The 14,058-nt window shown below is 44.3% G+C and overlaps 1 protein-coding gene and 1 long non-coding RNA gene across 8 annotated transcripts in view; one reads left to right on the forward strand and one right to left on the reverse strand.

Moving 5' to 3' along the window:
- MAP6 (microtubule associated protein 6) overlaps positions 1 to 14,058 on the forward strand; it is a 61,300-nt gene that overhangs the window by 27,888 nt on the left and 19,354 nt on the right. For all 7 annotated transcript variants that reach the window (XR_011146849.1, XR_011146847.1, XR_011146846.1 and 4 more), the window contains exon 2: positions 13,267 to 13,480. Coding sequence is in view for 1 of the 7 variants with exons in the window: in XM_068998419.1 (XP_068854520.1) it covers positions 13,267 to 13,480 (214 nt within the window). In the remaining 6 variants the exon portion in view is untranslated. The remainder of the gene's footprint in view (positions 1 to 13,266; positions 13,481 to 14,058) is intronic.
- The window catches only part of LOC138100551 (uncharacterized), a 33,039-nt gene that overhangs the window by 1,799 nt on the left and 17,182 nt on the right, over positions 1 to 14,058 (reverse strand). The window lies entirely within an intron of this gene.

Raw genomic sequence — 14,058 nt, forward strand, 5'->3', positions numbered from 1 at the left:
ATTTGGCCTAACAATCTTCATTTTCCTATGTGTTCATTAGCACACCTTGCTGCACCAGATTCCCTTCTTACAAGTCACATCATGGATTCACATGTAGCTTTTGCAGTATGAAGCTCGATTCAGGAAGTTGTTTATTGTCCATATTTACATCTATGGAGCGGCTAAGGGCCACTATGCATGTGCTGAAGTTTTTTGATGAACTGAAATAAGGCATTTTTAGTTCATCTGCAGTTTGTGTCTTCAGACACTTTAAATGAGGTGCTGAAAACATCTCTCTGCCAAGAATCCCACTAGAACCAAAGGCTCACAAGGCCATCAGATAAGGGTTGTCCAGCCTTGGCACACGCTGCCCAGGGCAGTGGTAGGGTCCCCCTCCCTGGAGGGATTTAACAGATAGATTTAACAGGGCCAGGTAGATATGGCACTTGGAAACATGGGTTAGTGGTGGACTTGGCAGTGCTGGAGGACTGGTTGGACTCAATGATCTTAGAAGGCTTTGTCTTTCTTAAAGATTCAGTGATTCATTGTGCCCTTTTTGCATGGGGATGAGCAGAGGCAGGCAACTGACAGTTTCTCTGCATCCCATTGGATATTTGAATTAGTTCATTGCATTCACCATGAATTGCACTAAAAAATCTCTGCACTTAAAGAGGAGAAGAATTTCCAATGCTATGTTGTCTTTGCAATTTCTTCCACTTTTCCCAACATGAAGGTTTCTTCTCAAGGGTTTTTATCCCTGGGACCCTAATAGATGAGCCTACTTAATTCACATGTCCGTATTTCTGTGCAGTTGTGTGTGTTGTCTTGAACAGAGAGTCATATATGTGATGCTCTTTGGCCCAGCAAACTCTCAAAAGAGCACTTTGGCTCTGTTACGGATCAAGTGAGAGTGTTAGACAAGCCCTGCCTTAGGTTCAGATTTTTGGCAGCAGCTTTACTCAGGTGACCTCCACCTAAAAAGCTCTGGCTTGCAAGTTCTTAAGAATGGCCAATCAGGTCTATTATAAAATTAGTTATTTATTGAATAGACAGGAGATTAGCAGACAAAAGGCCTTAAACAGAGTTACTTACTACACAGGATAAAACAAAGAACTACTACTAGATTACATAAAACAGTGCATTATATAAATGTATCTATATTATGGCTAGCAAAGAAATAGTATAGATTAGGAATCAATGTAACTTACCACCAATTGATGATGTGGTACATAAAGTCCTTTCACTCAACCCCCAGGAGAGTAACCATGAAAGTCAGCATCCCGACTTCAGGAGAAGACTCCACACATTCTGAGGAATGTGCAGAAGATTTCTGCTTTGTGAAAATACGGTGTAGCTTTTATAGTTTGTAAAGTGAAATGCCTGTCAGTCAGAAATTTCAGCTTATCTTCCCACATCTGCTTCCACAGCAAGATGTTTACTGTCAGCTGAAAGCATCAATCCTATGGCACCAAAATAACTCACAAGGCAAAACTGTCTTTCACCAAGGCTTATGTGGTGCTCTGAAGCAAGATGCCCTGAGTTATTGCGCCTGCTAACAAACAACAGATAAGCTTTCCTGTGGCAGGGGCAGAAGTCCTGTTACAGGCTCTCTTCATGCTCTTCAGGTTCCTGCAGCCTATCCAGATCAGCCTGTGGCAACACTTTTCCCAATCCTACACTCTGTCAATAAAGATGCTGTTGCGTCAAAGCATCCATGCTGTGAACTGCTTTGTTTGTTTGTGTGGCAGATTTTAGTCATTTGTCCTTTTGGAGGACATGGGGGCTGAGTTGCTGCTCCTAGACCAACCCACTGGAGAATAGACATACAGGCATTTAAAGGGGATGTTGGCAGAACTTTGACCTGATCCTGACCCATTTTCCAGGGGTGAACATGACATTTGCAGATGGATTACTTCTGCAAGCAAGCTCAGGCTGTGATCACCCTGGGAGCTTTTCCAGCAGGCTGGATGGGCTGGCTTCTTTGTTGACACCAATATCGAGTTTATCATCTGTACACTGAAGAAGGGGCAGTCAATAACTAACTCATGTAAGCACAAGTTAACTATTGGGAGACAGCAAATGTTAGTTCAGACAGAAGATGTTAATTACAAAGCCTGAGAAGCTGAATTCACCCTAATCTTGTCAGATAGAGGGGACAAGGATCATCTCAGAGACTGCTGAATCATTCCTCAAAGGACTATGCATGCCCAGGGAGAAAGGTGAAAAGTGCACTGTGAGGAAGACTACTGGCCTTCATCAGAAGAGACCCCTGAGGAAGAGGAGAGGTCTTCCTCAGTGCGACCACCAGGACACACAGCGCATGCGTGGCCCATATGCTAATGACTTCCGAGAAATAATTTGTATAACCACACCTGTCCCAAGGAATGTGATGAATATTCATCATTTAACCCTTAATACTGTGTTGTAGAGAGCACCAGGGTGTGTGTGTTTGGAGGAGCAATCCCCACACACCCGGTGCGCCGAATAAAGCAAATACCCACTTCTCTGACTCTGTCTCTGAAGTGTCTCCTGGCCCAGTTGAGGCATGATTCAACACGCTTGAGCCTATGTGGAGACAGCATGAAAACTACTGTATGGAATGGCCAACATGTGTCCCTTTCTTAGCAGGACCCATAAGCTTATAATATGCAGGGAAGTTCAGAGTGGTATAAACTGCAAGATTTCCACAAGGTGGTGATTCACACCAGGAGGTCTCAGTATTGTTTAGTTTAACCTCTCTCCAGATCCCCAGATACACCTTGTCCTGGTTTCTGGGATTTCTGCTGTGGGATCTCCCAGTGTTATGCTCCCAGAGTCCATGCTGCTCCCTTTGGCAGGTGTTTAGCTGCCAGGATGTAGGGATGGCTTTGGGCTTCTGGGCTGTTGCAGGTGCTGATAGATATCTTTTATGAGGCTCAGACTACACTCTCCCTGTGGCTGGGGAGCACAAGGAACTGGGTGCAGGGGAAGCTGGAGAGCAGATCTAACGTGAAGTAGTGGAAAGAAGGAAACAATCTGGGGGGTGCTGGTGTTTACCCTGAGGTTCACAAAGTTGATTTTGTGTGACAAAGCTGCCTAGATGAGTCTGAGTGTGAGGATTTATCTCACCCTTTTGCATCATACGTGCACCTCTCCACACTGGCTGGGCCGTTACTCATAGAGTTACTCACCCACAACTATGTTTCTCACTCAGCTCTTTGGGCTTCTGCAGTGTTCACCATCACCTTCAGTCCTGGTTTTGTGATGTTTTAGTCATGACAACCTGCACAATAATTCTTCCTTCTTGAAAGCCCACATTCCATGTTCCTCAGGTATAGGAGAAAGTTTCACGAAAGATGTCTGGATTTCAGGCGGCTCTCTTGAAAGCTGTTTATTGCATAGGCGAAGTTACAGCATTTCAGGGAGTGGGTATCCAGAGCCAGCCCTACAGCTGCCAGCTCCAGCTGTAGGCATACCTGAAGCCGCTTTCTGTTCAAGTTACTAAGCATTATATACTTTTCTTTGCAGAGTATCTTAATACATAACAACCAATAAGCACCATACACAATACCTTTACATTTGCCTATAGCCTATCATAACTACTACCATCACCATATTACAGTCATTATTATCCAATCACAAGAGTAAGTAAGTTACAATTTAAGCTTACAATGGAAAATCTCAGACCTTTCTTCTTGCTACATCAACATTTCTTGTTTGCCTGCCATATCTCTCTTTTTGGTAAAGACATGTTTTCTATTTACTTATGCTCTACTTGAGACTTATTTACTTGGTGAAAAACATGTCTTTGTAGTCACATACCTTTGTCCTATTCATAAAAATCTCCTTCCAACTCATCTCCAACCTTTGCCTTTTCAGTTACTCAGCGATCAGTGTTTCAGCAAAACATCTTTTACTCTATATCAAAACTTGCTTCCTTTTCTACCTCATCCTCAGTTTCTACATTCACAGATCTTTCTGCCAAGCCTACATATCTGTGAAACTTTCTTACCAAATTTTCATCCTCCCCAGCACTCAGGCAATGCAATATCCATGATTAAATGGTTGGATCACAGAATCACAGACTAGTTTGGGTCAGAAGGGACCTTAAAGATCATCTTGTTCCAGCCCCCTGCCATTGGCAGGGACACCTTCCACTAGACCAGGTTGCTCCAAGCCCTGGCCAACCTGGCCTTGAACACTTCCAGGCATAGGGCAGTCACAGCTTCTCTGGGCAACCAATGCCAGGACCTCAGCACCCTCACAGCCAAGAATTTTTGCCCAATATCCCATCTAACCCTGCTCTCTGTCAGTGGAAAGCCATTCCCCTTGTCCTTTCACTCCAAGCCCTTGTCTAAAGTCCCTCTCCAGCTCTCTTAGAGCCTCTTTAAGTACTGACAGGGGCTCTAAGGTCTCCTGGAGCCTTCTCCAGGTGAAAACCCTCAGCTCTCCAGCTTGTCTCCAGAGCAGAGGAATTCCAGCCCTCACAGCATCTCTGTTGCCTCCTCTAAACTCATTCCTACAGCTCCAGTGTCTTGGGGTGCAGGTGACGTGTTGCAGTAAAATGTCAGGCTGTCAGCAGAAGCAAGGAATCACTCCAGCCCCAAATTTAAGGTTTATTTCTCTGGGAGGCAAGAGCACGTTGCACTGTTTACTATGGCATGAGGGACCTCAGCATGGGGCAGCATTCCTTTGATGCTGGAAATGAGTTAGGGGGCAGGTTTTGGCTCTTTCAGAGCAGAACTATTGATCAGGCTGTCTTTAAAATCAGTTGTGTTTGCAGGAGGATGCACCTGTTTATGTTGAGTCCAAATGTATTTCTTCCTGTTCACATTAGCAAAGAGAACAGCTTTAGGATCAAAACACAAGCCTGCTCCTCATCTGAGCAATCCTTTCTGAGCTGAATTTGCCTGGAATCCATGTAGTCTGGCATCTTCAGTCAATCACAGCCAGAACCAGACAACCCGAGAGAGGTTGGAGGAGATTCCCACATCATGGAATAACTCCTGCTTTGGCCTGTGGTTTTTTGGGAGCAGTTAAATGCTGAAGACAACTCTGAATACCCCAATATCCATCTAAACAACCATGACTGAATTAAATCTCATTATATACTGAAGTTCAGTGTCCTCCTTTAGCACTGAGTTCAACCAGCCATTATCATGGATTTGGGTTTCCCACTATTTCATTTCACCAAACATCTCTTTTCCTGCTTTAAGAGCTGGAGAATACTTAAGAGCAAGTGACACTGTATTCCAGGAAGGCAAAATAATTTGAAAATCCCAGACATATTTTCTACTTAGTTTGGCCCAAATGTATCTTCTTTTCATTGCTGTTTTTTTTAGAGAAACATTAAAGAGAAATCTGATGTTCTGAAATACTCCTTGTGAAGCACTTTGATGTTTTGCATCATAAGAGGATTCATAATCTTTGGTGTTGTCCTGAGTAGAATAAGGAAAAAAATATGGGACGGTAAAGAATTAAAGAAACTGAAAAAGAAAATTAAATTTTCATTTTAGAATTAATTAAATGCTTCAGGCCTAACATTTTGTAAAGTATCTTCTTTTTCAGTGAAAAATTTTTTCATCGAGATGTACTTTTCCAGATTAAGCTAGAAATATCCCTCCTGTGCAGGACTCCACCATGAAGTCCTCCATCTCCTTTTTCTGCATTATTCATTATTTCATATGTGTGCATCAAGAAGAGGGAATTGGCCTGGCTCAGACAGCAGAGCTGCTGTCAGGAGAATACATTTAAAACCCTGTGCTGTTGCTGAGCAAATGTAGCCTCTCTTTAAAGTTCTTCAAAGAAGGTGGAAGCCTTGAAGTGGTTAAACCTTGCCCTGTCCTGTTGTGCCTTCCCCCTTTTGGCTTTCCTCTGGCATCAGTAGATAAAGGCAATCCATGCCTACATGGGGCCTTGACAAGCATCTCCAGAGACAGCTGGGAGCTCATTTCAACCCCAATGCACCCTGGCTGGGCTGAAAGAGGGTGTTTATGTCACCTTCATCTGCCCCCACCTTCACCAATCCTCAGTCAAGGGGAAAATGCAATTAAAACAACCAGGGTGGATGAAACCTCACTCAAGAGCAGTGTTGTGTTCACTGATACATGTGGTGAGCAGGCTTGGCTTTAATGGATATAGATCAGGCCACTATCTCCGGAGGCTACTGTCATCTGATAAGATCTGCTGCCTATACATTTGTAAGGCGTCTGCCCTGTCCTGTACAGCCTTATGCTCTCATCAGGTCTGTAGATGGATAAACTCTCTTTAACCTCACTGGGAAATTTTCATGTTGAACTTGGCTTGCTGAAGGTCATCTGATGCCTCATACTCTTTTTCACTGAGTTTTATTTCAAGTTCCATTTCAGGTCAGCACTGCGTTCCGTGTAGATTCTAATTATTCTTTCTAAGGCTGAGACCAGAACTAGGCAGAAAATCAGGAGACCTGTAATTTTCCGCTATTTCAGTTCAACCCTCCATTTCATGCCAAGAGAGCAGTTCTTAAAATCTTCCTCAGCAAAATTAAGAGCATTTAAAATCCCTTTGATAAAGAATTTCAGAGCTGGACAAAGCTGTGCCTGTTGGCTACATCCAGACTGGAGCTGGTGCATGGTTCATATTTGCTGCTTGAGCAAAGGTTTAAGTGAGCTGTGAGACCGACCTCTTTTGGGATGGGTTCTAGCACATTCCTTGAATACTTCAAGAGCTAATTTGATGTGCAGAATTCTGCAAAGCTCCAGACACCACTATGACCTGCTGTTCTGAAAATAGGGGGAAAGCAATATTTTCAGGGCTTGTTTGAGATTGCCTAAGGAATTTGTAACTTTTGGGCACCTCCCCCCAAACTGGTATTGAAATGTTAAACAATAATGAGGGATGTCTCAGAGTGACAGGATCTTTCTCCAAACCAGCATAAGGTTTAGTGTTACAGGAGCAACCAATATGGTACCTTGGAGTACAGATATTTTTACTATACCCAGAATAAAAACTTTTTTAAAAAAACCTCTTAAAGCTGCTAAATTTCCTCTCACTTCTTTGCTGCATATAAGAAGTTTTTAAATGTATAACACAACATCTCTGAGTGACATAAAGATCCTGGTGAATCAGGCCAGTTCCAGATGATAGACTTACAGAATGGTTTGGGTTGGAAAGGACCTTAAAGACCATCCAGTTCCAACCCCCTGTCCTGCAGGGATACCTTCCACTAGACCGGGTTGCTCCAAGTCCTGTCCAACCTGGCCTTGAACCCTTCCAGCAATGGGGCATTGCACAGGAAGTACAGCCTTAAAAGAGTGTAGCTGTGCCATGCACTGTTTGGACAACACTACGTCATGGCGACATCAAACAGTATCAGACACATTTGATTGAGAGTCATCAGACTTGGAAGGGGGATTTAGGTTACCTTCCTGAGACATCCCCTTCATCTTTACAAGCAATAGAGATGCAGGCCCCAAGCAGGGCACCTGCCTCCTCATTCATACTCTGCGTTAGGAAATTCCCTCTTCCTGACACTCAAATATGGTGATCCAGGTTGCGAAGTTGCTAGCACACTCTTGGCTACAATTTTGGCCCATTGTAACTGATGCTTTTCCAAGCAATTGTTGGGTTGGATTCAGGAGCTGGGATATTCCAAGGGCACTTCCCAATAAGTTGTTTTCCCTCACTCATCTGTGGTGGAGATGAAGAGACTTAGGAATTAGTTCTAATTAACCATGTTGAGTTCCTGGGCACTGATGAAATCAGCAGAGAATAGCCTGTGTTTATTCTAGTAACACTTACTTAATGTGTTGCCTGAATATCATAAATAGGCTTTGACACCAGCCTGTTGCGCCAGCTGTAGCTGTAGTAAATGGTGGAGATTCTCTCCTCTTCCTGCTGTCTCTGTGTGCTCTGGATGGCAGATACGGAGAACTGGACACATTGGATGTTTCAGTGGTCTAGTGGGAAGTGTCCCTGCCCATCATGGCAGGGCAGTTGGAACCACATGAGCTTATAAATCCCTTTCAACTTAAACCAGTCTGATTCTGTGTATGTGGTAACAACAGGGAGTGGCTGGTCCATTCCAGGTGTGGTAGGACTCCATATGAATGTGGCCCATGCACTCTCACATACTTGCCTGAAAAGGATTTAGATTTAGATTTAGAATATAAACACAGAATCACAGAATGGTTGGGGTTGTAAAGGACGTTTAGAGGTCATCTTATTCCAACCCTTCTGCCATGGGCAGGGACAACTTCCACTAGACCAGGTTGCTCCAAGCCCCATCCAACCTGGTCTCGAATTCTTCCAGGGATGGGGCAGCCACAGCTTCTCTGGACCACCCATTATTTCTAGATGTGCACTGAATCCACGCGGCATACTGGTATTTAGAATTTGTCAACAAAGTATGGGATTTCTAGATCAATAGCCTTCTATCCTCCATTTCCAGAGGTTGTGGCTGAGCTACCCCAGAGCTGATAGACACAGTGCATCAGTGCGCATCCACCTAAGAATGGCTGTTATTCCATTCTTTGCCTGCAAAGCCTCATCTTGGGAGACATAATGTAGTCAAGGGTCAAGTCCGATCAACAAGAACAGTGGAGCTGAGTACTCACAGAATTGTTACATCTGCATTCAGACCAGCAAAGCAGGGTGGAGACAAGCAGTCTCATTTTTCAGTTAGATGAGACTTGTTGCATTAACAGCCAAGCTCTATTGCAGAAATCATTCCCTGACAGCCCATAGGGAGTACAAGGCTTTTCTGTGCCTTTTCTGCTAGGATCACAGGGGCTTGGGGGAAAAGCCTGTCACTTCCTGCATGTTTATGTTTGCATAATACAGCTGCTAATAAAGTTGCCAGGCACTACAAATACAGTCACGCTGCTTCAGAACTGACTTCTGTATAAACCAGCATTCTTTGAGCAGCAGAATGGATAAATCCTGGTTTGTGTTCCACCTTTAAAATCCACTCCCTGCATCCACAGTACAACAGCTTTCATCCTTTGTCTGTGGTTGACCTGATGACCAGGGGTGGCTGGTTGTTCAGCTGTCCTGAGACTGAGTGAGAAATATGAATTTTACCTCTTTCCCTCAGCTGCAGAACACTGTTTGGATGTTCCCCATGTGCCCATTCACTGATCTTGAGGAAAGGTATTGTGATTTTAACCTTTTGAGATTTCTACTTCTGCCACAAATACAATAGAAAATAGCTAATGGGTTCTGAAGTTGTTAGAAAAGAAATCTTAAGGACAGATAGATATGGGCAGAGAAAATTAGTCCACCATTTTATTTATTTATTTCCATATATTGAAAATGTCAGGAAAATTAATCCACAAACACCAGAGGTTTGTGTCCAAAAAAGAGACAGAGGAGTCCTGTTACTTTATTCAAATAAAGGGAGAGGCCATGGGGCATTCCCCTGGGGTCTCTCAAATTGTTAGAGGATGCAGCCTCCTTTCTATCCTAATTTCCCGGCCGCATTTCCCTCTCTTTTTCCCCATTGGCTGAGGTACTTGGGAGGTACAGACTTCCTGAATCGCCTAATACAGACCCCCTTCTAATGTATACCCACCCTTTTTCTTTTCCTATGGAATTTATGGTTCTTCCTATTGCTTCTTTCATCTCTCAGTATCTATCTTTACCTATCAGCAAATCCACAGTTTGTTTGTGTGAAAGATGAGGTTCACGCTCCTGTTAGGATTTAAAAGTTTAATAAAGGACTATAAGGGACAAAGATAATAAAGCAAAATTCATGGCTCCGGGTGCCTTGGCACTCAGCCAAGAGCACAGCTGTTATTTCGGAGACACCCTTTACATACCTGTCCTATTGCATCAGCCTAGTGCATATTCATAATCAATTATGCATATTCAAACTTTTCCTTAAACAAGTTCACATGTTCCAGGACGTTTGGCATGGCTCTTCCTTGGGTCTGCCCTTTTAGAGCATGCGCATTTCTTGGTTGTGCTTTTAGTCAGTTTTTATTATCGTCCTCAGAGTGGGCTTTGGTCCATGGTTTCTGCGGTAGTTGCTGATAGTTGGTGTGTCAGTAGCAGGGGTCTTTGACACACGTTGGTTGGATGTTATCCAACCAAGCAGACAGTTCAATTACCAACAAGCATAACTATATTAGCTATTTCACTGTTATGTCTTTATAACGAAGCTGCTTTAACATTATACATATAGCATCTATTTGTAACAAAGCTATTTTTACATATAGCATGTGTTTGTAGAAAGCCACTATTATAATATATATCTATCACAATAATAAAGCTACTTTAACATCACTCATTTTAACATTTGCAGAAAGCCAATATTATAACATTTATCTATCACAGTTTGTAAAGACAAATCCCTCTCACTCCTTTCATCAATCAGTGGAATTCCTCCCATTGTTTCTTTCACCTCTCAGTATCTCGCTTTTACCTATCAGCAGACCCACAGTTTGTAAAGACAAATCTATCTCATTCCTTTCAAAAATACATAGTCTACTTTGGAACACAAGTGGATCCTAGAAAGACACCTCTTATCTTCTGATGAGTTTAAGATTAACTTTGTCATTCTGTCTTGGTTTGAGACAATTTAAAGGAGAACGCTCTGGAATGAGTTGTCTGCCTTTATAGGTTCTAACAATCCCTTTCCACCAATAAGGAACATATATGAGTAGGTAACTGAAAAAGTGAGTTTACAAACAAGCAGAACAGCAACAGGCAAAAATAACCTGCTAGATACAAAATTGCTAAATCTCATAGACTCCCCCCAGAACAAAAAGACACCCGAAAATGCCAGGGACACACACACGCACACACCCACCAAGATGGGCGCTCCACAGCCGAGCTTGTGGTTTGAAGGACAAAGGGAAAGGTAGTATCAGTCTTTCCCCCAACCCCCCTGCTCTTCCTCCACGACAACTAGAGCTCCAACTTGTATTCTCTGGGTCAAGGGGCTAGAACTCGCGGAAGGACTTCGCCTTACTTGCAGCAAGAGACGACAGGGCAGGCAAGGCAGGGTGACTGGGCTAGGGCAACTCATGGTGTTCTGTCTTCAGCCAGGACAACAGATGACCTTTTGCAGCCTAGCATCCCTGCCTGAGCATCCTCTGATGGCATGCACATGTCCATACTTAAGCTTTCCTTATCCTCTGGGCTCAATCCAGTTGCTTATCTTCATAAAAGTGAAACCGAGTATCTCCATTCCCGTTTGTCAAATTTGGTAGAAGCTGATTAAGATGTTCAAAAGTATTACGGGAAGGGATTGACTGGCAGCCCACTTACACAGAGCTCATTTCCCCAGTGTTGGGGGTTAGGTTTTCTTTTTTTTTTCTTTAAGGAATTTTCCTCCATTTGTTGTCGTAGAGATGGTGAATGGACGTCGATTTAAAAGACAAAAGATGTAGCCAGGGCCTTGGCAAATCATTGGAATGGTTCTGGGGGAGGGGGAGAAGCAGTGTGATGGTTGGCAGTTTCTTAGCTGGGGGTGGGTCAGTCTTTGTCTGGCTTGGAAGGTTGTCGGTTGTGGGTTTTGGTGCTGGACTTCTCCTGCCCAGGAGAACTCGCTGCTACAACTGAGCCTTCCTTGCCATTTCTCCTTGCCGTTGGAGATCGCTGCTCGCAGAAGCGGCCGTTGGACTTTCGGCACCTGCCGTGTCTGGGAGAAAGACGATCCACCATCTGCATGGGCGCCTCAGGGGAAAACCGGGCCCCTGTCTCCTCCCTCTCTCCGGAGGGAGCACCTCGCGGCTGCTTACTGGAGCCTCGGCTGCTACTGCTGTCGCCAGGACACCCTCGGGACACGTGAGAGCCAGGGAAAAACCGAAACACACCCCCCCCCCCCCCCACCTTCTCTCTCCTCCTGGAGCCACCCTTACGCCCTGGGGAGACTCACAGCTTGCTTCGGCCGCCCTCTGCTTCACCAGGAGTCAACAGCGCCCACTGCCGGTTGTGATCGTACCTACACCAAAGGGGAAATGCTTGATGGGCGGAGAAAGGCTGTTATTGGGGATTTTTTTCTGTTTTGTTGGTGGTGGTGGTGTCATTATTGTTTGTCTGTGTTGTTTTTATACATATATATATATATATATATTCTAGTAAAGAATTGTTACTCCTTTTCCTTTATTTTTGCCTGAAAGCCCCATAATTTCAAAGTTATAATAGTGAGGAGAGAGTGGAAGGTTCCTACCTTCCTTGGCAGACACCTGTCTTTTAAACTAGGACACCTAGTAATCCAGGCTGAAAATGAGTAATACAACCCAAAAGTGGTTAAGTGGAACAGGCAGGAGGGGCAGGGTCTGTAACTTAAAAGGGTTAATGCCTTGGAAGTCATGAAATTAAGACAAGAGCTTGGAGCAACCTGGTCTGGTGGAAGGTGTCTCTGCCCATGGCAGGGGGTTGTAACGAGATGAGCTTTAAGGTCCTGGCCAACTCAAACCATTCTGCAATTCTGTGATTTCCCAGGAAAGTTCACCCCTTTGCAGAGGGTTTGTATCAGCACTGTTAGGACAGATCCTGGCTTCCACTGGAGTTTTAAGGATCTAAACACTGTCTTGATCTATGTCTGAGTACAACCCCCTAAGACAGCAACACATTTAGGGTTTCTCCTTCCCCATTCTCAGGTGAATGGTGATTTTCAGAGAGAAATTGAAATGGTTTGCTTCAAACTTGGAAGGTTGTTGATGTTGCATTGGGAAGAACTACAAAAAGCAAGAGGAGGCTGTGGATGGGAACCAGAATGTGTCCAGAAGATGCTGATCCACACTTTGAACTGTGTTTGGGGCTTTTTCTACCAGAAGTTGCAGTTCAGTCCAAAAGAAATGAAAGATGGTGTTATTTTTCCCTGTAATTCAGGAATCCACTATAATAATAATTATATTAACCATAGGTTAATAAAGAGAAGCTGTAGTTTTCAATGTATCTGATAAACTGTGCATTCCCTGCTCTGCTTGAGTTTACATATAAGTTGGTTTTGTGTTAATTAGTTATCTGTTAGTCTTAATTATTTATCTGTTAGTATGGAATTAACAAAACTGTTCTTTCTAATTTGGTGCAATATAGGTGGAATCATACAAATCTCTACTTACAGGTGTGGCTAAGGGCTGTCCAGGACTGGCTGATTTTAATAGACTGTGTTTCATTTGAATTTCTCATAATGTGTCAATGGGTTTTGGATGAGGTAAAAAATGAATTGTTGGGAGCCAGTTTCTATGTAAACCTGATCGAATGGAAGCAAAATCCTTTCCACATAGACTTGGTTGAGCAGTGCAAGACTCCATTCCCATGTTATCACTTCTCTCCTGTTGGTTTAATTCCTGACGCCTTTTCCTTTTTGATCTTCAGAAATGAGTTCAGACCCTGGATAGACGTCAAGCCTGTGAAAGCGATAAAAGCGAAGCCCCAGTACAAACCACCAGAGGAGAAAATGACCCATGAAACCAGTTACAGTGCTCAGTTCAAGGGGGAAACCAGTAAGCCTTCCCCAGCTGATAACAAATACCTGGAACGCAGAAGGATACGCACTCTCTACAGCGAACCCTACAAAGAACCTCCAAAGGTGAGAAACATGGCAGAAGGGACCCAGGGCCATCACTGTTCCTGGTGGCACATGTCCAACACAGTAAGGCTGGGCTGTACACTGCATGCTGTTGCTCCCCTTATGTGGCATCCTCATTCCAACCAACAGGTGCATTTCATGATCCACCTTGGAGATGGTGGTGAATAAAAAACTAAACATGTCCCAGCCACGTACACTGCCAGCCCAGAAAGCCAACAGGGTCCTGGGTTGATCCCACAGCGTGGACAGGGAGGTCAGGGAGGGTATTCTGCTTCACTGTCCTGTTCTGCCCCTCTGCTCCTTGAGACCCCACCTTTAGCACTGCCTCCAGCTCTGGGGTCCTCAGCACAGGAAGAACATGGATCTGTTGGACTGAGTCCAGAGGAGGCCTTGGAGACGCTCCAAGAGATGGAGCACCTCTGTTATGGAGACAGGCTGGGAGAGCTGAGGGTGTTAAGCCTGGAGAAGGCTCTGGAGAGACCTTAGGGCCCCTCTCAGTGCATAACAGGGCTCCGGGGGAGCTGGAGAGGGACTTCCGTCAAGGGCCTGGAGGGACAGTCGAGGGAGAATGGCTTCCC

This window comes from Aphelocoma coerulescens, unplaced genomic scaffold (assembly GCF_041296385.1).
Source record: "Aphelocoma coerulescens isolate FSJ_1873_10779 unplaced genomic scaffold, UR_Acoe_1.0 HiC_scaffold_105, whole genome shotgun sequence".
NCBI classification, from domain to species: domain Eukaryota; kingdom Metazoa; phylum Chordata; class Aves; order Passeriformes; family Corvidae; genus Aphelocoma; species Aphelocoma coerulescens.